The sequence below is a fragment of the Rhinolophus hipposideros genome (genome assembly GCF_964194185.1).
Source record: "Rhinolophus hipposideros genome assembly, chromosome: 24".
In the NCBI taxonomy this organism is placed as follows: Eukaryota; Metazoa; Chordata; class Mammalia; order Chiroptera; family Rhinolophidae; genus Rhinolophus; species Rhinolophus hipposideros.
Window position 1 is genome coordinate 3,561,162 of NC_138070.1, and position 21,705 is coordinate 3,582,866.

The window sequence follows — 21,705 nt, forward strand, 5'->3', positions numbered from 1 at the left end:
CCTCTCTTCTCTGAGTGCTGTCCTTCCTTGTGCTGTCCTCTGGGCTGCATTTTTTCTTTTCCTGCTGTTTCCTTAGTAGGCACTGGTTTCCCGCAGACCCCTTCCCTCCACTAGTGGTTGTGAGAAGGCCTTCGGGGGTGAGCTGGCGCTTAAGCGTGGGAAATGCATTTCCGTCCAACCAAAGCCAATCTGAGGGTAGCCGTCCTCCCGGGGCTCCCGAGAGAGGGTCTGCAGGTGGTTTTCCCCTTACAGCTGGCTAGTAACTGAGCTTGGGCCCCCAGGCTTCCCAGGACACCCAGGCAGGGCTTGCTTTATGCCTAAGGATTCCAGAGGGTTCCAGAACATTCCGGCTGGGGGACAGGTGGACACCTACTTGCAGGGTCTGAGCCTCCAAGAGGGGCTTCCGCCATCATGTCAGGGTGATGGAGGCTCGTGCCTGGGGCTCCGGGGCGTTGGTTAGAAGTTGGGGGTCTCAGGTCGGGCTTGGCCGGGCAGAGTCTGGATGGGCAGGGAGTGGGGCTGCGGCTGGGGGGGCCCTGGTCCTCTGTGCTGTTTCTTAAAGCTCCACTCATGGTCCTGCCTGGGGACCTTGGTACATGCTGTGCCCTCTTCCTGGAAAACCCTTCTCTGAGATCTTTACACCTTCCCCTCATTTAGGCCTCCTGAAAGAGGCCCCCTGTGCCCCCAGCCATTCCCTGTCACCTCACTACGGTCACCACCTGGGATTTAATGAATGTCTATCCACCGTGTCCCACCACTGTGTCCTGAGCACCGGGCTCATAGTAGGTGCTGAGCAAACACTTGTGTCTGATTCAGTGTCTCCCGCAGGCTGCGGACCTGAGCTTGTCCCTTTGCAACGAGTGGGGCCTTTCTGGGGACAGAGGCGCTTTGCTTTCACTGTTCATCCAGGCCAGCCACACGTGCGAGGGCTCCTGCTAGGGGGCCCCTCCAGCTGGAATCCACGTTGAGCCCACCTACCTCTACCCCAGAAGTTCTGCAGCTGAGGGTCGAGAATGCATTTGGGGCACTCTCAGAAAACTAGGGTCTTTTGGAAAGCAGTGTGCTCAAAAATGCCCGTAGGAACCCACCAAGCACCCCAGAAAGTCTGCATTAACTGAAGAGGCTCAGGAGCAGGAAAGTTGGGGTCCCTGTGGCGACCGGGATGGGGGAGGGGTGCAGATTGCTTCAGCTTCATCACAGGTGGGGCAAGCATTCTGAGCACCTTAGTTTACTGAGTCCTTCTAAGAACCCCATGAAGGGGGCCCGAATCAGCCTCTCCAGATGAGGCACAGAGAGGGTCAGCAGCTCACCCAGAGACACACAGCTGCAGGCACACACAGTTACATAGGTATGATTACTATGTAATGGCATTTTGTGTGCAGTTGTTTCCGTGCCCAGGATGACGCTTAACACTTTAAGCAGATCATCCTCTTTCATCCTCAGAGACCCTTTTGTCATGCCTGTTTCAAAGGACGATGGCACAGCTGTAGAGGAGGCAGGATTTGAACCCAGGTTCTCAGGGGCCCTCCCTAGGGCAGGTACTGTTTTCTGGGAATCTGGCTCAGACCCCTTTCCCAGTCTGAGGCCAGAGATGCCCAAACGAGTGGGTTTCTCATTGTGGCACAGAACGGGGAAGGCAGGAGGAGCCGCCCCCTTTTGCGAAGTCGTGCATTTGCATGACAATGAGCCCTTTGTCCCCGGGTGCAGCCTTCTTCCCAGGCTAATAACATAATTCCCGGCCTGTGAAGTTGTAATGGGCCTTTTCTGCCTTGGGGGTGGGGGGCAGCTGTGTGGGCTGGGCAGGCCTGGTAATAAATAGAGAGGTAGTGATTATCAGGGGCGCAACGCCCCCTTCACCCTTCAGGGGATGGGATTTACTCCCACTGACACAGGAGCTGACTGACTCTTAGAAGCTTCCTTGGCCGCTCTTTATCCCCCATCCCATGCTGAACCACTTCAGGCTTCTTGGCCTGTGAGGTGGGGCGCCCCTCTCCCCAGAAGCGTGGGTGTGAGAGTCCCTTGTTTCCTGTAAAGCCGAGCAGCTCCATGGCAGGACTGCTCAGAGAAAGCCATTCAAACCCTGGACATGTAGCTTTAGTCACTGTGCCTCAGTGTTCTCATCTGCTTAGTGGGGATTCTGCTGGGGCATGGCCATGGGGCAGGTAGGGCCGTGGTTGGTATAGTGGGGTGAGTGGTGGCCCCCAGAAGATACATGTACGTGTTACTACCCAGCCCTGTACGTGTGACCTGCTTTGGAAAAAGGGTCTTTGCAGATGTGTCTTGAGATGAGGTCATCCTAGATTACTGGGTGAACCCTAAATTTAGGGACCAGTGACCTTATGAGAGACAAAGAGGAGAAGACACACCGAGGGGACGGCCACGTGAAGACAGGCTGAGACAGGCGTGTCTCGTCCACAAGCCGAGGGATGTCCAGTGCTTCCAGAAGCTGAAGGAGGCAGGAAGGAGCCTCCCCTAGAGCCTTCGGAGGGAGCACGGCCCTGTCAGCTCCTTGATGCCAGACATTTGGCCTCCAAAGCAGTTAGAGAATGCGTTTCTGTGGGCTGCCATTGGTGCTGAGTGGCCAGACCTGGAAGGTGGGATCAGCCTCCCCTGGAGTCCAGGACTCGGTGCAGAGGAGCTGGTAGCCCAAGGGACGTTGAGGTGTAGAGTGCCACAGCTGGCTCACCCCGTGTGTCGGAGACGGGCCAGCTGTCGGGCCTTGCCCAGCACCCTCTTTCCGGGCCAGTATGTGTCCCGCTGGGGTGGGGGTTGCCACTGATGGTTTACTGTGGAAATGGGCCCAGCCCCTCCCACTGCCTGTTGTAGTGAGGGCCCTCTCAGGTCCCCCCTCTAAACCTCTGCCCTCTTTGGAGAACATTCCTGCCTGTCACTTGCCATCACCCCCTTTTTCATGCTCTCTTAGGCTTCCCTGGCCCTCTTTTGTGGCTTCCAACTGACCGTAAGTCAGAAGCCACAGGTTACGTCCTGGCTGCCCGTAGGCTGTATTTGGATGTCAGACTGACTTATTGGGTTGGGTTTATAGTCAGTGTTTTTAAAATAAAAACACTGAATTGAGAAATGTCTCTAAATCCGATTTTCTTCTCCTGAAAGGATCGGAAGCTGTGGGTCCCCTGAGCCTCTTTCCTGAGCCCCGACCACTCCCAGCCTGTATCCTTCACACAAGCAGCCCCCCACCCCTCTCCCCGACTTGATGCTGGCCTGGCCCGGATGTATTCCAGTGGGACCTGGTATCTGCAGCCCTCCTTGCTCTCCCCACTCCCTCTTTCCGGCCTGGGCACTGTCCCCTGGAGCCCTGTTAATCTTGCTCCCTCCACAAACTGGGAATCAAATCCCAGGTGGGTGCTTAGCTTCCCCATTGCCACTCCTGAGCGTCTGAGCAGGTGTCACTCTGGACGCCTGGGTGCACGGGCTGGGGGCGGGAGGGGCTGTGCGTTCTTGTTGACTACTCCATTATCCGACACTCACTGAAGCACAGACGTCCTTGGGCTGATTGAGTGGCCCTATGTGTCCACATTCCAGCATTGGATGGAGCTGGTCAGAGTGGATCCTTTTCCCCCTCGGCCTGAGTGGCAGTAGGGGCCAGGCCTGTGGGAGTCGGGCTGCTGGGGTCCAGACTTAGACTGTTGGTTTGCATGGGAGGGCTGTTGTTGGGTGGGTGGGCTCCCGGCTGGGATGCCGCTGCTGGGGAAGCTATTCTTGGCAGCAGAAACATTTGTCCTTGTTCACATGTGGCAGAGGACGTCCCCCAGAGATCTGCCCTGAAATACTAGGGACGACCCCATAAATTCCTCAGCAAGCTGCTCTTGAGGGCCCCATGTGGTGTGCGTGAAAGAGGAGGAGGGGCGGGAGGAGGCATTTCCGGCAGCTACACAGCTGGGGACGCGGGTCGCCAGATGTTGGTGCAGGGAGGTTGGTGGGAAACGGGCTGCTGCCTTCCTTCCTGGGAGGTGGCCCCCCTTCCCCTCAGGGTCTCAGCATGAGATGTGAGTGATGGGATGGAGGCTGCAGACAGGCGGGCAGAGAGAGTGGCCTGGCCTGGGGCTGCCTGGCCTGGGGCCAGGGGCCAGGGGCCCCCCTGGAGGGGCAGAGAGTTTCAGAGCAGCCTCTCCCTGCGTGCAGGCCTTAGGTCCTGAGGTGATGTGGGCCAGAGAGGAGGAGGCCTTGTCTGTGGTCCAACTCCCTGCTTGGCTGTGAGGTGCCACTGAGTGCTGGGACCCCTGGCAGCGCCCTTGCCAGCCCTGGCTGTCATGGGGCAGCCCTGGCACAAGGGAACCACCACAGGGCAACCCAAGCTGGCTAGGTGCTGTTGGCTAGCAATTAGGGAGGCCTTCCTGGAGGAGGTGTGTGACTTATTTAATTTTGTTATTGTTCTTTAAATTGTGACAAAGTGTGCTTGCCAAAAGATTTACCATCTCACCCACTGTGAAGTGTGCAGTCAGTTAAATACATCGATTCACACTGTTGTGCAACCATCACCGCCATCAGCTCCCAAACTTTTTGATCTTGCAAAACTGCAACCCAGTTCCCATTAAGCACTATCTGTGCCCCCCGTCCTCCCGCCCCTGGTCACCTCCACTCCACTTTCTGTCTCTATGGCTCTGACTCCTCTGGTTGTCTCATGTGAGTGAAATCGCATAACCGCATAGTATTTGTACTTTTGTGTCTGGCTTGTTTCACTCGGAAGAATGTCAGACCCGTGACCTGTGGCCCGTTTTCTCCTTGGTGTTGGTTCTTTCCCATCAGGCAGCGAAGTGAATGGACCCAAGGCCGCAGCCCCTCATCCTTTAGAAACCCAGTCATGGCCGCCCGTGCGTGGATGAGCAGTTACTGTGAGCAGCACAGGCTGAGCCCGACACAGCTCGCCACTCTCGTCCCTGTGACCCGCTCGTTCCCAGCCCCAGGGTTAAGTGGTGTGCCCAGTTCACAGAGGGGGGCCAGCGTCCCACCCCACATTGCCCAGACACCAGCCTCTTCTCTGGGTCCCTCCTTCCCTGTGCAGAGACAATTGCCGTGGGGAAGACCAGATGGAGGAGCCGGGCCTGATGGAGAACATGTCCCTCCCGGGTGCCCATGGAGCACAATGAGGAGGAGCCGGGGAAAGTCACGTAGTGTTTGCTGGATGCCCAAGGCAGAGGGCACCGCTCGGCGAGGGTTTCTGCATGGGACCCTGTGACCTGGTGTGTGGGGAGGGTTTGTCATGGCTGTGGTTTCTCTCTTTCTCTCTCACTCTCTCTTTCTCTGTTCCTTTTAAAATTAAATGGGGAGAAGAGTCAAGGAGGAAGTGATTTTGAGAAGATCCCTGTGGCAGGGGGAGCAGGGCTGGGCTGCACTGGCTGGAGTCCAGTGGACACAAATGTACCAATTAAACAGGAAACAAACGGGCCTCCTCGGCAGCTTCAACCAGCCCTGCTTCTGCTCCCTCGGAGCGGCTGTGGGGTGAGCGGGGCCTGGACTTGGGAGTTTGGGGGTCAGAATCAGGCCTGGCTGCTTTCTGGCTGTGTGATCTTGCGCCTGTGAGTTCACCTCTCTGTGCCTCGGTTTCCTGATCTGTTGAATGCAGACGATCCTTTTTGCTGAGGGAAATTGGAGTTTCCCCGTGTTGGTGCCTGTGGTTGAGATCCAGTCTGCTATTGGCGAGCCGATACGAGGATCCTGGAAGGGTGTGAGGCACAATTGGGGCTGCTCACGTCCTTCCCCTAAAAAGGGGAAGGGAGAGATGGGGCCAGTGCCCGGTGTGTTTTGCCCCAGCCTGTTTTTCCCTGAGGGTTGGTGTAGGCATGGCGTTCCAGCAAGGCTGAAGCAGCCGTGTGTCCTGGGGCCTGGTCATCCCCATAAACCCGGAGCCCTTCTTCCCATGGTCCCTGGCTGTGTGTTCCCCTAAAGGGCCACTGTACCCACCTCCCCAGATGCCAGGACCCCGTGGCTGAGGGACCCAGCGGAGGAGGATGGAGAGGGCACATGCCTGCCACTCTTCTGGCCTCAGTTTCCCCATCTGCAACAGGAGGGTGTTGAGTGAGATGTGTGCAGTCACGGTTCCAGGGCTGGGAGGGGCAACCCCCCTCCTCCCTCTGTTCAGACCCTGCGAGGCCCAGTGACCTCCTGGGAAGCGCTGTCTTCCGGTGTGGGTCTCCCCATCCGGTGCGACCTTCTCATTAGGGACTCGCTCTATTGTTGGGTCAGTTCACTTCACCCAGTCTCAGTTTGCTCATCTGCCAAGTGAGGACAATAATAGAAGCTACCGCCGTTACTAATGGTATTATCATCGTACGGTTAGCTTGCCCGCCTCCCTGCCCGGGATTCTGAGCAGTGCAGGGTAGTGATGGCCACAGCTCTTATTTCGGGAACTTTCCTCTGGGCATGGAGCTTTCCGTAGCTCTTTTCCCGATGAATGTTTCCACTGGTCTCTTCCTGGTTGGATTCTGGAGTTCGGACAGAGGTGGTTTCTCCCGGGTCCTCTGTGCCCAGCGGGCTGGGGCTTACGAAGCAGTTGTGTGGACTTGGGCGTTCCCCTGGGGTGAGTGCATCCCCTGTGGGGGCTGGCAGGGAACCCGACGTGGGAATATTAATGGAATAAAGGCATGTTTGGCGCTGGGGGTTGCTTTAAAAAGTGAGACCAGAAAACCCCCGGCAAATGGAACAGTTAAACGGATATCCATCAGTCAGTCTATCTGTCTGTCCATCCATCCATCCACTCATCTATCCATCCGTATATCCATCCATATATCCGTCTATCCATCCGTCCAGCCACCCGGCTGGGGGCTTTCCCTGTTGGGACAGGCCTGTCACTGGATGTTGGCTGATTGGCAGGCCTTTATGTCTGTCTGGCTCACTGCTGGAGCCCCAGTACCTGCACGTGGTAGGTGCTCAGGTAATTTCCTGATTGACCAGAACAGGGTGGAGGCCACATTTGGAATGGTCCCAGCTTGGGGGCGGGCAGGTGGCAGGCCCGAGGGCAGCACCTGAGTTGAGCTCTCAGTGTGGTGACGGAGGCACTGTGCCAGGTTCTGGGATGTCGCAGTGAACAAAGCAAATATTTGTTGGGTTAGATGGTGTCCCCTCCAAAATTCACGTCCACCTGGACCGTGTAAACGTGAGGAGGTCACTGCAGGTGTCGTTAGTTAAGGTGAGGTCACACGGGAGTAGTATGGGCCCTGATCCAATGACTGGTGTCCTTGTGAGATGAGGGGCCACCATAATGAAGGTAGAGACTCAGAGGGAGATGGAGGCGGAGGACCGGCTGGGGCCGCCAGGAGCGGGAGTGGACCAAGGCCTGAGCCCCCCCGGGGGCCTTGGAGGGAGCCCGGCCCTGCGACACCTGGAGTTTAGATTTCTGGTCTCTAGCACTGTGAGAGAATAGATTCCTGTTGTTCTCCGCCACCCAGTTTGACACTGTATAGGACAGCCCCTAACTAGTACACCTACTGTGTGCCAGGCACCGTGCCTCTCGGGGATTCAGCTGTCAATTCAGACAAACATGGAGCAGCTACTGAATGTCAGACCTGGTCCTAGATGCGGAAGAGACAGCGCTGAGGAGGACTGATGGGTCCCTGCCCATGGGCTCCCAGTGCATCCGTGTGTCTCTGGCCTGGGACAGGCTGGTTCGGGGTGGGGGTGCAACAGGTGTGCCCCCTCCACGGGACCTATAGCTCCTCCGAGCACCCAGGGGGGTCCGAGGAGCATGCATGTGTGCATGGGTGTGTGCCGGGGGCTTCTCTCCTGCCTGGCAGCTGATTTTTAATTCTAAGGCTCCCCCATCTGCCACAAGTTCCAATGTCAGTGCCCATTAGTTCCAGGAAAATTACAGGCACGTGTGGCGCAGACAGCTCACCTTTCATCTTCTCCCGCAGCGCGGGCTCAGGTCTGAAGGCTCCCAGGCACATTTCAGCAGTTCTGTCACCTTACCAAGCGTGCCCCACCCCCCTCAGAGACATCTCAGCCCCAGGCGGCTGTAATTCCACCCTCCCCCGATCTGAATCAGACTGCGCAGGACACGGACAATCTAGGGGATGTGTCTCAGGGTGGCGAGGCCTGCCTATCTGGCTGGAGAGGAATGTGGGGACAGCAGGGCCCACAGAACCTGTCAGGACCCCTCTCCCCCACCCTAAGGAAAGAGGCCTCTGCCCAGCAGAGTAGGGTGGATGCCTGTGGGGGGCTCTTACCTCCCATGCTGGACAGGGTCATTCATTGAGCACCTGCTGTGTACCAGGCGCTGTGATTGGCTCCGGGGATGCAGCAGAGAGCAGGGTGGATGTGAAGTCAGAGCCAGGGCAGTGACAAGGGACTGTGGGGTGCTGCCACATCGGACCTGTAACCTGTGGGGTCTCCCGTGGCAGCTGAATGGTCCTTGCTGTGTGCCGCCCCTGGGGCAGGTGTAGCAGAGGGCCACACTGGAGTCCCTGCCGGCCATTCTTGGGGAGGCCTGCTATGGACTGTGTGGGGAACCCTCCTCCGGCTGGCTCCTGGGGTGGCAGGGCATGCTCCCTGGTGCCATGGTTTGTAGCTTGGCTGTGCAAGGCCTGGTTGGGAATCGGGCTTAGAAGTGTCCCACGCCACCTGGCCAAGCACTGTCCTTTCTCCTTGGAGCCCCGGCCTTGCTGAGTTTGCCTTATTGAGCACCTGCTGTTTACCTGACACGCTTCACAAGCCTGCATCCTTGCAGCGGAAACCCTTGTGTCCATTGGCAGCTGAGGACACTGAGGCTCAGAGCCCTGGGGCACCTTGCCCAAGGAGGGAAACGAAGGGCTCCCATCCCCCGGGCCGCTCGGCCTCTGTCACCACATGGTGAGCTGTTTCCAAGGCCTTCCCGCCATTTGCCGCTTCTCCATCTGTCAGTGCTGCCCCAGTCCCACCAGCGTTCTCTCTCGCTGGGAGGCCCGCTAGGTCTCCCGGTTGGTTCCACTCTTGCTGTCCACAGACTGTGTGTCAAACACTGTGACCCTTTACCCGCTCCTCAGTCGCCTGCGGTGGCTCCCCGAGGCCTTGGAACAAAAGGCATCCTTACTGTGGTTCCATCTCCACCCTCTGCCCCCAACCACCCGCCTGCTTTCTCTCTCTCTGGATTTGCCTATTTTATATACATGGAATCATATGTTATGTGGTCTTTTGTGTCTGGCTTCTGTCAATTAGTCTAATGTTTTCAAGTTCATCCATTTGTAGCGTGTGTCCATACTCTGTTTCTTTTAATGGCAGAATAGTACCCCTCTGGGTGGCTCTAGGACATTGTGTTTACCCATCATCAAGACACTTGGGTTCTTTGTACCTTCGCCTGTTGTGTGACTCGTGCTGCTGTGAACAAGCATGGACATTTATTTGTGTGAGTCCCTGCTTTCAGTTCTTTTGGGAGTGTGCCTAGGAGTGGAATTGCTGGGTCACGTAGTAACTCCCATGTTTAACATTTTGAGGAACTGCCAGACTCTTTTCCTAGTTTTTTTTTGAGTTGGCAACAAATGTGGCTGAGGTTGGGAGGGGTGGAAATTGGGTGTATTGAATAAACTCGTGGTGAATGAGGGAGGCTTGAGGTCCACACAGTTCCCCAGCTTTGGGGACAGCCTGCATGGGACGACCCTGGGCCAGGGAGGTGGGCGGGTGAACCCTCGATGGATGAGCGGGGAGGCTTCAGCACCCCCAAGCTCGGCAGTGGACACCCTGTAAGTCCTGAGGGGGTAGGAGGGCAGGGATGTGGCTGAGGATTCTCCAGGGCTGCTCTGTAAAGGTGTCACCTTCCTGGCTTCTAGAGCCCGTGGTGCAGTGCCACCTTGAGCACCTGGCAGGGGCCTGCCATCCCCAGTGAGCATCTCGTTAGGCAAAGGAGGTTAGAAACGACTTGTCACCGTCTTATGCACCACGAAATCAAATACCAATTTGGAAGTGGCCTGCGGTGCTCTTGGAGGAGGGACACGTGGCGTGAAGCAGCGCGCAGCAGTCCTGCCTAAGCTCTGGCCTTGTGTCCTTGGAGAGGGCAGAGCGGGCACCTGTTTAAAACCCAGAGAGGGAGGAATAGAATGGGCTTTGCTGCTTCGGACGAGCGGGGCCCGCAGGTTTTGAGACCAGCAGGAAAGGGGGAATTGGTGGCCACACCTGCCCCCTCCCAAGGCCAGCCTCGTGTGTCTGGGCTGCAGGACAGACGCCACGTTGTTCTGGTGGAGCTGGCAGGGGCAGCCCTTCCTCCCGCCCACGCCCGAGCACCGCCAGGACCGCACTGACCCTTGTAGGGATGGCACTTCAGCTCAGTAGCTCCTGTGGGTTGCGACCCAGCCAACAAGACGTGTTCCGCGTTACAGGACACCCTGCCTCGGCGGCTGGGGCGAGTCCACGTGGGCTCTTCCCGGCGCGACGCAGGGGCGTCAGGCTTCTCCCTGGACCTCTCTGGCTGTTCACCATTGGAAGGCTCGACGGCACCCCGTTGAAGGGCTGCCGCCTCTGTGACTCCTTCCTTCCCTGGGCGAGGCAGAACTTTTGGTGGCAAGTGACAGCAACCCAGGTTGGACTGGTGAAGGCAAGAGACCCGGAGCACCGTGGCTTCTCTAAATAAAGAAGCAGGCTTCGGCGGGCCTTCAGGCACAGCTGTCCTCAGGCCCGAATGTCCCCTCTCCCCCCGCAGCCCCACCTCCTGCCGGTTGGCATCACTCTGGGACACGCTCCCGGCACGTGGTGGCCCCCGAGTGCCCCAGGCTGTCATCCTCCCAGCTTGAGAGTCCCAGCAGAGAGCGCCTGTTCCTGGTTCCTCCCGCTAAAGGCTCACGACCGACTCTCATTGGCTCAGATTGGGTCACGTGCCCATCCCTGAACCAATCACTGGCCCAGGGGAAGCAGAAATCGGATTGGCGGGGCCTCGATCACGTGACTACTCCTGGAGCCCGAGGAGGAAAGTCAAGTCTGTAGTAGAAGGTGAGGGTGGGGAGTGGGGTGCAGCCTGGGCCCCCGATGGGGCTCATCCCTGCTCCGACCCCCGTGACCTCCGTCTTCCCTGCCGAACCTGCCCACGTGAGGCCTCCAGTCAGCAGATCACCAGTGGAGGGCTCGGCCGGCCACCCGCTGGGGGCAGGACGGAGTGACGAGGGCCCTCTTTGCAGGGAGCCGCGGTGCTCTCCACTTGCCCGATCGCGGGGGATCGCGTAGGACCGTCCAGGTGGCCCCCGCACCATCTTGGGTTTTCCTCGGCTCTGGCGCGGAGGCTGGAGGGGAGGTTCGCGCGTGGTGGGGGCCCGGGGACACAGCTTTTCTGAGTGGCCGAGCGCAGCGGGCTCTCAGTCCAGCGTGGGCAGAGCCGCCCCTGTCACCTGGGGCAGGGGACAAGGGAGCAGTGCCGCCGAGAACGCGTCCTGCGGAGTGTGGGGCCCCCTTGCTCCCTTGAGTTCTTTCTTTCTGGGTCTCAGTTTCCCATCTGTGAAGCCAGTGGATGTTTATTGAGATTCTTTTCCAGTGTGGACACGGACGGTTTCTCTGTTGCCGCCAGGAGCCTTTGGGGGCGCAGGTGGCTCTCATCCGCGTCCCCGGCTGTTTGCCTGGTGTGGCCTTGGTGTCCTAATGCACGGCTCCCACGTCATGGCGTCGCCCTCCTGCAGAGGCTCCCCGGAGGCCCCGGCCTTACCTGGGGCCACTCCGTGACCCGTATGCTGCCCAGGCTGACTGCCCACCACCCCCGGGCAGTCGTGTACCTCCCCCAGCCTCTCGCGACAGGTCCTCAGCTGCCTTCCGCAACCTCCCGGGTGCTCTCGGAAAACTTGGAGTGGGGCCGGGGGCACGGGGCTTGGGAGCCATCACGGGGTGGTGGGGGCAATGCCGTCCTGGTGGGGGTCCCTGTGTCTGCTGAGTGAGGCCCTGGGCAGTGGGGGAGGACACCCCTCTTCCTGGTGCAGCTTGTGGGGCAGCTGCTGGCCTAGCCTGGGCCTCAGTTCCTGCAATGCCGTGTCACGTCTCCTGTGCTGTCCGTGGGTAGGGAGGAGGGTCAGGAGGACCTGTGTCCTGCTCTTCCTCACGGGCACCGAAGGAAGGGTTTGGGGCCCCCAACGGGGTCCCACGAGGAGTTGCTGCCCCGTGTCTGATCTTCTTTTCTGGTTTTCTCCCAGGTCCCTGTGACAGGGCGGCCCGCAAGCAAATGACGAGGACTGGCTTATAGTCCTCAGTGGACATTGAGAGGGAGCTGACCTGGACAAGCACCGCCATGTCGGGGTCCACACAGCCTGTGGCGCAGACGTGGAGGGCCACCGAGCCCCGCTACCCGCCCCACGGCATCTCCTATCCCGTGCAGATCGCCCGACCCCACACGGTAAGGGCGCCCGGGGCCACCTTTGGGGCTTTCTCCTGTCACCGAGTCCCGGCCCTGTTCCTTTTTCTCCTCAGAGTCAGGGCTCCTGGTGTGGCCCACTGTGTCCCTGAAGGGAGGTGGGGCCTCAGCAGAGACCACCGGCATCGCGGCCTGCCAGGCTCTGTGCATCTGGTGAAACCTGTTAGCTCCCACTTTAAAGATGGGAAGGTAGAGACCAGGGCCAGGCTGAGCTGGTACGTCTCAAAGTCAGCAGTGACATTTGCATGCAAACTGAAGCGCCTGCTGTACACACTTTCCTCACCATGCTGTAAGGTTGGGATGCCTTCCTGGGGGCTGCTGCTCGCAGTCCCTCCTCTCTCTGATCCTTGACCCCTGAGTTTCTTCACTATCGTTATGCTTGTGGCCCTGAGATGACGAGGCCCAGTACGTGTCATGTCTCTGAATCCCTGAACTTGGGGTCCAGGGTGGTGGTTCTCGGTTCCAAGCGGGAATTCCCACCCTTTCCCAGGAATTTTTTTGCTTTCCCCTTCCCCAAACCCAAGATATAAACTGTTTTCTGTTCTCCACGATGAATTGTTTCCACAAAGTGACGGCCGATACTACCAACCACCTGGGTTCAAGGAGCCGATTTCCCCGATTTCCCAACCAACTTTACTCGGGATTCGGGAATGGGAAAGCAAAAAAAAAAAAAATTCTTTCCCGAGAACGGGTGGGAATTCCCACCCGGAAACCCTATGTGTTGCCATTGTCATTATCATGGGTGCCACCAACACTAACAAAATGAAGGGCTCTCGTGTACCGAGCGCGTCCTATAGGGCAGACGTTTTGCTCAGTCCTGTATGTGTACAGTACACTGGCTCCTTTCTCCTATTCACCCCAGAGGGAGACCCTGACACTCTCCATTATGTAGATGGGAAATATTTTCCAGGTGAGGAAACAGGACAGGTAACCTCTCTGAGCCTCAGTCTTCCATGCACACGGTGGGGGTAATGAGAGCACCCATGTCCTGACCCATCAGGACCAGACGTGACCTGTGTACTGTCCTCAGGGCAGTGCCTGACACGCGCAGCCCAGGTGCCCATTTGCTCTTATTTATGTTCCTGTCACTGTTAGCTGCCTGGAGAGGCCGCCTCCCCTGGGGCCCCTGGCCCATGCCTCTGCTTCTCTTACTTCTCATTCCCTCCTGCTGGGTTTGCACCCCTCCCCCACCGCTTCCCCACGGACCCAGCCTCAGGGGCCCAGCCCCTGCCTTTCTGAGTCCCTCCTGCCCTTTGTCCTGGCTGGGCCCTCTCAGTCATTTGGGGTCACCAGCTGACCCCAGACACCTACTCTTCTTCCCCCGCTGGAGAGTCAGTGACGCAGGATGTGTCTGGACAGGACCCAGTGGTCACCACCCCTTCCAGCATGAGGCCAAGGCCAGGGGTGAGCGGGGGCCCTGGGCAGCCATTGGGTAGGGTGTCTTTATCCTGTGTGGTGGCAGCAGTGTGTCCCTACTCCCTGACCACCCTGCCTTGTGCTGGGGCGGCCCAGCGGGCACCCTGCTTGTTAACTAAAAGACAGAAGCCAGAATCCTGGAGGGGTCTTGCTCTTCTGGGCGTGTGTCTGGGGCTGGAGCTACTTTCCCTTGGCTGGTGGGAAGGGAGCGACCCCTTTGCACCAGCCACTCCTAAAGTCAGGGCACGGTTTGGGAGTTGCCCCTATTTTTTGAGACTTTGGAAGACAGGGTGGAGAAGAAAGGAAACGAAACACAGAAAGACGAATGCCCCATCTAAGGGCGAGGTGGGAACCACGTGTCCCAGCTCCTGGTATAGTATTATAGCTGAGGCAGGTGTGCTGGGATGTAGGGGTAGGGCCTGGACATAGGGATCTGTGACCTTCCTGGGACTCAGCTCACCCGCTCCCGACAGGCTTGAGTCCGGGGGTGGCACCTCCTGGCCCCGAGACCTCCCCCAGGTGCTCTGGGCACAGGGTGGCTTTGATGACCAGTCCCCTCTGCAGCCTGAAGAACCTCCAGGTATGGCTTTGAATCCATTCCTCCCAACTTGCTGAGTGAACATCGGCTACTCACTTAACCCTGTGGGGCAGCCTCAGTTTTCCCGTCTGTAATATGGATGTCATGGATCTGAGCCCTCGAGGTGATTGGGGTGGTGAATATACATGGCAATCGTCTCTTTCCCCCTGGCAGAGTAGCAGGAAACTCAAGGAGGCCTGTGCCCTTTGGGACTGCAGGACTCTGGACTCTGAGGGGTGGTGGGAACTGACTATCCTGCAGGCCGCAGGTGTGCTATGCCCAGTGCAAATGGAAGCTTGGTTCTAGGTGTGCTTGCAGACAGACGCCTGCACCCCAGGCTGTGGAGGCCCAGTTCTGTTGACCCAGCTTCAGGCACACTCCAAGCCTCTGTGGATGTCGGTGTGTGCGTGGCTTGTGGAATTCCACCTGCCTACCCTGCAGGATCTCTCTATGCCCTGTTCCCTCCCCCACAGCATCAGGACCTCACATTTTTCCCTGAGGGTCTTTGTTTGGCACAGAGGGTCTCCCAGGATTGAGGGTCCCGACACACCCTCCCTCCTTGCTTCCTTTGGGGCTTTTTACGGCCCAGCTCAAGTCTGCCTTCTCCCCCAAATCCTCCGGAACCCCCTCAGCTCTCCTGAGCTCCCACAGTCCTTGTGTTGAATGAATGTGTTAAAGTCAGAAGACAGGATCGGAATCCCAGAGCTACCCCTTGCTGTGTGGCCGTGGCCAAATTAATTAACCTCTCTGTGCCTCATTGTAGAAGAGCAGTTTGAAGCACAGGCTCTGGAGTCAGACTGCTTGCATTCACATCCTGCCTCAGTGACATCCTAGCTGTGAAACTTTGGACAAGTGGCCTTACCACCCCGTGCCTCAGTTGCCCCTCAGTTGACCAAGGGTAGTTAAAAGATGGTGAGGATCAAATTAGTTGACATGTGCAGAGGCCTTTGCCCAGTGCCTGGGCAGAGTTAGCATGCGCTGGTGTAGAGGAGTGACAACTCTGATGAGGACACTATTGCTATGACGACAGCGTCGCCGTTTGTATCCTTTTTATTTCTTCCTAGAACACACTGTGGGCTCTTCCTCTGGAGGAGGGTGGCTGACTTCTGTAAATATTTCACGCTTTCCGGACCATGCTGTCTCTGTCACAACTGTGCGGCGCTGCTTCCGTTGTCTCGTGAAAGCAGCTCAGCCAAGACGTAAATCTATGGCCATGGCCATGGCCCTGAGCCAGTGACATGTGACGAAACAGGCTGAGCCTGGCTTTGGCCTTGGGTGCTGACTCCTGCCCTAGACCAGTGCTTATCAAACTCTGTGGGAAGGACCAGTCTGTTTAATTTCCAGTTTGTCACTAACTGATACATGGTCCTACTGCGTGTGACCCAGTTCACAGATGCGGGGGCTGGGGGCTGTCTAGGCTGAGGCCAGGAGGCCCTGGGGTGCAGATTGGTGGTGTGGACACTGCAGGAGTGGCCCCTCACGTGCTTCTTAGACGGACTTTGCTGACGAGCTCATACCACTTGGCTCCTGAATTGGGAAACTGAGGCCATAGAGTTCACTCTGTGGGGGCCCCTGCGCCTCGTGCCTCTTGCCGCCTCGGTTGGCAGTTGTAAGTGCTGTCTTGCCGAGTCCCTCTCCCGAGGGATTGGGCTGTCTGCCTCTCTGCCACTTTGCTTTTGTGCTAAAGAGCCGGTGGGAAAAATTTCCTCCTGGCAGACTGCAAGACCTGCTGATTTCTTTTCACACCTCTGTGCGTGCGCACAGAAGATCTTTGCCTGGCAGCCTCGCCAGAGCCGTCCCAGAGGCCTCCACTCCCTCCCCCAAGCCCTTTCTTCTTCCTTCTCCCCCACCTCCCCGTCTGCAAGCCCCTGGTGCTTTGTGCTAGACTCATGGAGCACAAGGGTGGGGAGGATGAGCCCTTCTCTGCCTTCCGGAAGCTGCCGTCAGCCTTGGGGTAAATCTCTTGGAGAGTTAAGTGGGATTAGAGGTAGGTGGCACAGGGGCCTCCTTCCATCCGGGTCAGTCACCTGTTTCAAAGATGAGGAAACTGACACTCAGAGGGTTTGAGTGATGGACAGAAACCGCCAGCCTCGGCCTTGCAGCTCTGTTTCCGCATGGGCTGCCTGGGAAGGCCTTTCCCTCAGTGTTTCCAGCCTGAGGTTGACAGGGTCTCTCTTGATTCCAGTTACTCATCCTCTCCAGCCTGGCCTTGCATCTTACATGTTTGTTTTGGAGGGTCTGAAACACATACTTTCCCCGCACAGTTACCTGGTATCATCTGATTCTCTTTGCAGAAATAACTGTTTAAAAAAGAATAAGCCCGACAGCAAAAGAATGACTAGATTTTTTATGGAAAATTGGGAGAATTTAAAGAAAGGTGCCAAGAAGAAAATAAATCACCTGCAATCTGACTCTCTCCTAATCCTTACCTGTGTCAGACATCACTAATTGATTCACACACACACACACACACACACACACACACACTCACTCACTCAGTGTAACTGACTGTTCTAGGCAGACAGAACTAATCAATTTGAATTGGTACATGGATAAAGCCTGTCCCATTTTCTCGTTTGAAAGACTTGTTTCTATTTTTTTTTCTTTTTTTTAACATTTTAATGCTTCTCAAATCAGGGTGTATTGACAACTGGGGCACACCTAATTTGTTAATGTTTAGTTTTTCCCTGGATGACAATGGAGAGTGGATGGCATTTGACTAAAAAAGTAGGAGGGTTTTGCCGGCAGTTTATTCTTCTGACTTTGATCTGTGCTTACGTATGTGACACACGTGTGCGGGGTTTTCCTTTGTTTCGGGGCCTGGTCTTTGAGCCTCGCAGACCCTCCCCTGGTATGTGACGCACGTCTCCTGTGGATCCGTGTTCACTTAGTGCCCTTGGCAGACATCAGGCCGCCCTTCCATTCCCGTCGTCCCTGCCGACACGCGGGCTCGGTGTTCTCATCTGCAAAGCAGGCGGAATCGCAGAGCGGCAGGGCTCGGCGACGCTGTGTGGGAAGGACTGAGCGCACTGCCGGCCCGGAGCGCCCTCCCACTGAGCTGTGGGTGCCACTGCGCATTGGCCGTTGGCTTCTGGCCTCGGGGGCCAGGGAGGACAAGGGCTGGGCCTCCGGGTGCAGGAGCGAGCCCTGCACCAGGGGGCTCTCGGCTCTGCTTTCCCGTGTAAAGTGGGCCGTGCGCCCTGGCATCGGCACTCATTCTGCTCTCTCTGTAGGACGTCGGGCTGCTTGAGTACCAGCACCACCCCCGTGACTACACCTCACACCTGTCACCTGGCTCCATCATCCAGCCCCAGAGGAGGAGGCCCTCCCTGCTGTCTGAATTTCAGCCCGGGAATGAAAGGTGAGGGGAGGCTTACACCCCCACCCCTCCTTGCTCAGAGCTGCGGAGCTGTTTCTCAGATGGGAAAATGGAGGCGCATGAGAAGCAGGAGCTTGCTGGGTCGGTGTTAAATGAGGGGGTGCCAGGCTATGTGTTTGCCCTTGTACTGGGGCCAGGATGGGGCTGGGCAGGAAATCGCTATGTGACCCTCAAACTCCCTGCTGTAGGTCTTCTGTGGGTGTGTGGCCCATGTAGGAGGGGGTGACCATCAAAATGTGGGGGAAAGGGGGTGGGTCGCTTGTTGGGAGGAACGTACACACAGAGAGCCAGAGCCCCCTTCCTTCCCTCCCTGTGTCCTCCCCCTTTTCGAGTCCTTTTCTGTCCCTCGGCTGGCATACAAGGCCCTCTTGTGTCTGCCCGCTGCTGGGCCAACTTTGCTTAAATCCAGGTAGGAGGGAACAAGCCAATGTGGCCATGTGGGGACCTCAGCGAGGGGAGGGCCAACACCAGAGCAGGGCCCACGTGGCCTGAGATAGTAACAGCACACATCTCTCAGTCCTGCGCATCTGACATGTGCTGGCCCTTTCTAGGCTGTGGGCACACGGTGGGAATCTCGACAGGTGGCTCTGCCCACAGGGAGCCTCCTTGCCACAAACACACACACAATCACTCCAGACGTGGCAGGTGACCTGTTACCTACTGGGCAGGAAGGGCTGCTGCTTGGCTGGGGTGGCCAGGAAAGGCCTCTTGGAGGAGGGACTCTTGGTTGCTAAGTAGCCAGCCATTCAGATTGCTGGGTGAAGGCCTGCAGGTGGCAGGGGCAGCACCAGCAAAGGCTTGGAGGTGAGAAGGTGCTTGGAGTATTTCAGAAAGGCAAGGAGGCTGCTGGCTGGAGTGAGCAGGTGATTGGGGGCAGGGCAGGAGCTGAGTTTCACAGGCGCCACGGGTCGCTTTTGAGCTTCGGATGGACTGGATGTAACGTCTACTCTGAGATCCTTCAGGCTATGCGCAGCGATTGTTGGGGCTGGGGGACCACTGAGGCTGGGCTAGCCCGAGGCCCGTCCCGTTGGCTTCTCCTGTCACTCTGCTGAGGCTGCGAGTTACACGGATGGCCTGTGTTTACTCACTGGGACTAGAAACTCCAGAGACCTAGCCTGAGCCTTTGTGGTGCCACATACCCCTGGAGGTGTCCCAGGGCCACGCTCGGAGGCCACTGCTAAGGGCCATGGCCGCAATCTTTCAGGAGCAGGTGTCCTTGAGTGGGTGGACGTTTCGGAGGTGAGATGGGGTGTGGCTGGTGGGCAGGGAGACTTCTGTTGGGAGGAGGTGCCACGTGCGCTGAGACTTCTATGAGGAGAGGTAGCGTGGAAGGAGCAGGTGTGTGTGTTCTTGGCCGACGCCTCGCAATTGTAACGGCTCTGAGGCAGGAATACAGTGGGCCTGGTAAGCGAGGGCCAGACACGGCAGGGCCTGAGCATGAGGGGAATGCGTTTGAATTCGATTCCAAGTTTACTGGGAAAGGCATCAACTTGAAAAACATTTCAGAAGGGGCAATGTTTGGGCCGTCTGAGAAGGAGCAAGTAGCTGGAGGTGCAGGCCGAGTATCCTGGCTCTGCTGTGTGTGCTCAGGAAAGGCCCTGTCTTCTCTGGGGCACTTTCCTCCCCTGAAAATTGGGGAGGAGGATTAAGGAGAGCCAGACAGAAGGGACGAGGCTGGACAGCTCCCATCTCTGCACCAGGCAGCTGGGCTGAGTTGAGGAGGGGACAAAACCAGGTTTAGCAGCAAGAGTGCTGTGATCGGCTGGTGATGTCTGCCCTGGGTGGGTGACGTGCATGTGGCACCGTCTGTGAGTTAGACCCATAGTGCTTTTTGGACTTGACTGTACCCACGAATCACCTGGGGATCTTGTGTAAGTGCAGAGTCTGACTCAGTAGGTCTGGGGTGGGACTCAAGATCCTGCATTTCTCACTGGCTCCGGGTGGGGCTGCTGCAGCTGGTTCTCGCACACACGGCAGTGAGGGTGTGTGGAATGGGTGCATTTTGTTCCCGTAAGCACGGTGAGTGAATGTTGACTTGAGGGAAGACAAGTCTATCTGAGTCTGTGCCCTTGAACAGGTGGACACTTCTCCCACAAGATCGAAGAGGGCACAGTGCACAGTAGGTGTGCAGCGGGGAGGGCAGTGGGGGTGATGCCATATGCCCTTGTCTCTTGCAGGTCTCAGGAGCTTCACCTGCGACCTGAGTCCCACTCGTACCTGCCTGAGCTGGGCAAGTCGGAGATGGAGTTCATTGAGAGCAAGCGCCCTCGCCTGGAGCTGCTGCCTGACCCCCTACTGCGGCCCTCACCCCTGCTGGCCACGGGCCAGCCCGGGGGCTCTGACGACCTGTCCAAGGTAAGGCCTGGCCCCCAGCCAGGAGCTCCTCTGAAGGTTTGGCGTCTGCTGTGATTGAGCTGCGTGCAAGGGAAAGGGGAGGTGTGCGGTACGGCTTGGACCAAGGCTGGGAGGTGCACTGAGCATGGCGCACGCAGAACTGGACGGGTGGTGAGAGGAGCGTCGAGGGCGAGGTTTCCTCTGTGGGCCGTTGCGTGGCTGGAGAGGGACAGCTATCACCTGAGTGTGTCCCGCCTGCGGGGGCCACCATGCCCCCAGTGTCCTAGAGGGCCCTTTGGTTTCACTCTTCTTTAAAACAGCAAGTCAGAGCTGATCTGGTGTTTGGAGAATGTGCATAGATTAAGCGCCTACGGTTTGCTGCTGCGGGGGTGGGGCTCTGCCATTTCAGTAGAGCTCAGGGTACTTGATGCTGAAAGCTCGTTTGACCTCCATTTTCATGGCGGAAACCGACTGAGGAGCCATAGCCAGTGGTCCAGATGCTTCTGTCCCCCAGGGTCACCCAGCTGCCTGGAAGCTTGTTATTTCATGGTCTCTGCCTGCGCTAGGGCGCGGGCGGTGGCCAGGTGACGTGCTTGTCCTTGGCCGGCTGTGTGATGGATGTCCCTTCCGCGCGTGCTGAGCAGTTCCATTAGGCTTCTTCACACGCACGGGGACACACATGAGCTCATTAACGGCGTCCCAGCTGCTGGGCGAGGTCACTGCTCATCTTACTGCAGCACTGCTGGAGGTGGGTGGGGACTGGGACCAGACTAGGGGAGGGAAGTGGCCCACTCAGGCCTGCTGGGTCCTCTTCTCTGCCTGATGTCGGGTGGGATTGAATGGTGAAATTTCAGGCGGAGGTAGGTCCTTTATTCGGGAGCTGGCAAGAAAAGTGTGTTTCCATGGTGGTGACAAGTTAACATTAAGTGAGTTCTGGCTGTGTGCCAGGTGCCACTGTCATGCCATAGTATCTTCTCAGCCCAAAGAAGTCCAACCTGCCATCCCCTTCCACAGACGGGGTCCCAGGCTCAGGGAGCAGAAGCTGCGTGTCCACGGAAATGGGGGAGCGAATACCGAAGCCCAGGCAGTGGGGGCCTGTAGCCCAGCCCTGCCCACTGGGCTCTCTCGCCATAAACTTCCTCTCTGGTCTCCCAAGTGGCCTGCCGTCCACCCCCTCAGCACCCATGTCTGTTTCCTCCTCTGTAGCTTTGGCCGCTCCGCCTCCTGGGAGGGATGCTGCCTTGTGGAACGCTCTTCCCTGAAGCGGGTCTTGGACAGATAGGGGAGTGGCGTCCGTGTGAAGGGACACAGGGCCACGCCAGCCAGGCTTCATTTCCTCCTTCAGGACCGGAGCCCTGGGTGGGCCATGCCCCTGCACTCATGTCTGGTTCTGCCCAGAATACGCACTGGCAGTTGTCTGGCGCCCAAGCTGGCTCTCCAGAATACGGGCTCGGAGCCCTTGGGCCTGCAGGTTTTTGTGAGGGCCCACGTCTCTCGTGACTGTCTGTCTGCTGGTTCCTCTCCTGCTCATGGCTCCCCAGGGGCTCCCTCTCCCTCTGTGGGTCTTTCTCAGTCTCTGTGTCTGTTTATCTGTCCCCGCCAGCCTGCATGCGTGCGTGCACGTGTGTCTCTGTCTGTCTCTCCGCCTTAGTCTGTCTTTCTCTCTCTGTTCTGTTTCTCTGTCTGTGTCTG

At 57.8% G+C, this 21,705-nt stretch overlaps 1 protein-coding gene across 22 annotated transcripts in view; it reads left to right on the forward strand.

Moving 5' to 3' along the window:
- NCOR2 (nuclear receptor corepressor 2) overlaps positions 1-21,705 on the forward strand; it is a 185,070-nt gene that overhangs the window by 36,999 nt on the left and 126,366 nt on the right. For all 22 annotated transcript variants that reach the window (XM_081037413.1, XM_081037418.1, XM_081037431.1 and 19 more), the window contains 3 exons: positions 12,090-12,289; positions 17,534-17,661; positions 19,857-20,034. In XM_081037413.1, coding sequence (XP_080893539.1) covers positions 12,185-12,289; positions 17,534-17,661; positions 19,857-20,034 — 411 coding nt within the window. In that variant the 5' untranslated portion in view covers positions 12,090-12,184. The remainder of the gene's footprint in view (positions 1-12,089; positions 12,290-17,533; positions 17,662-19,856; positions 20,035-21,705) is intronic.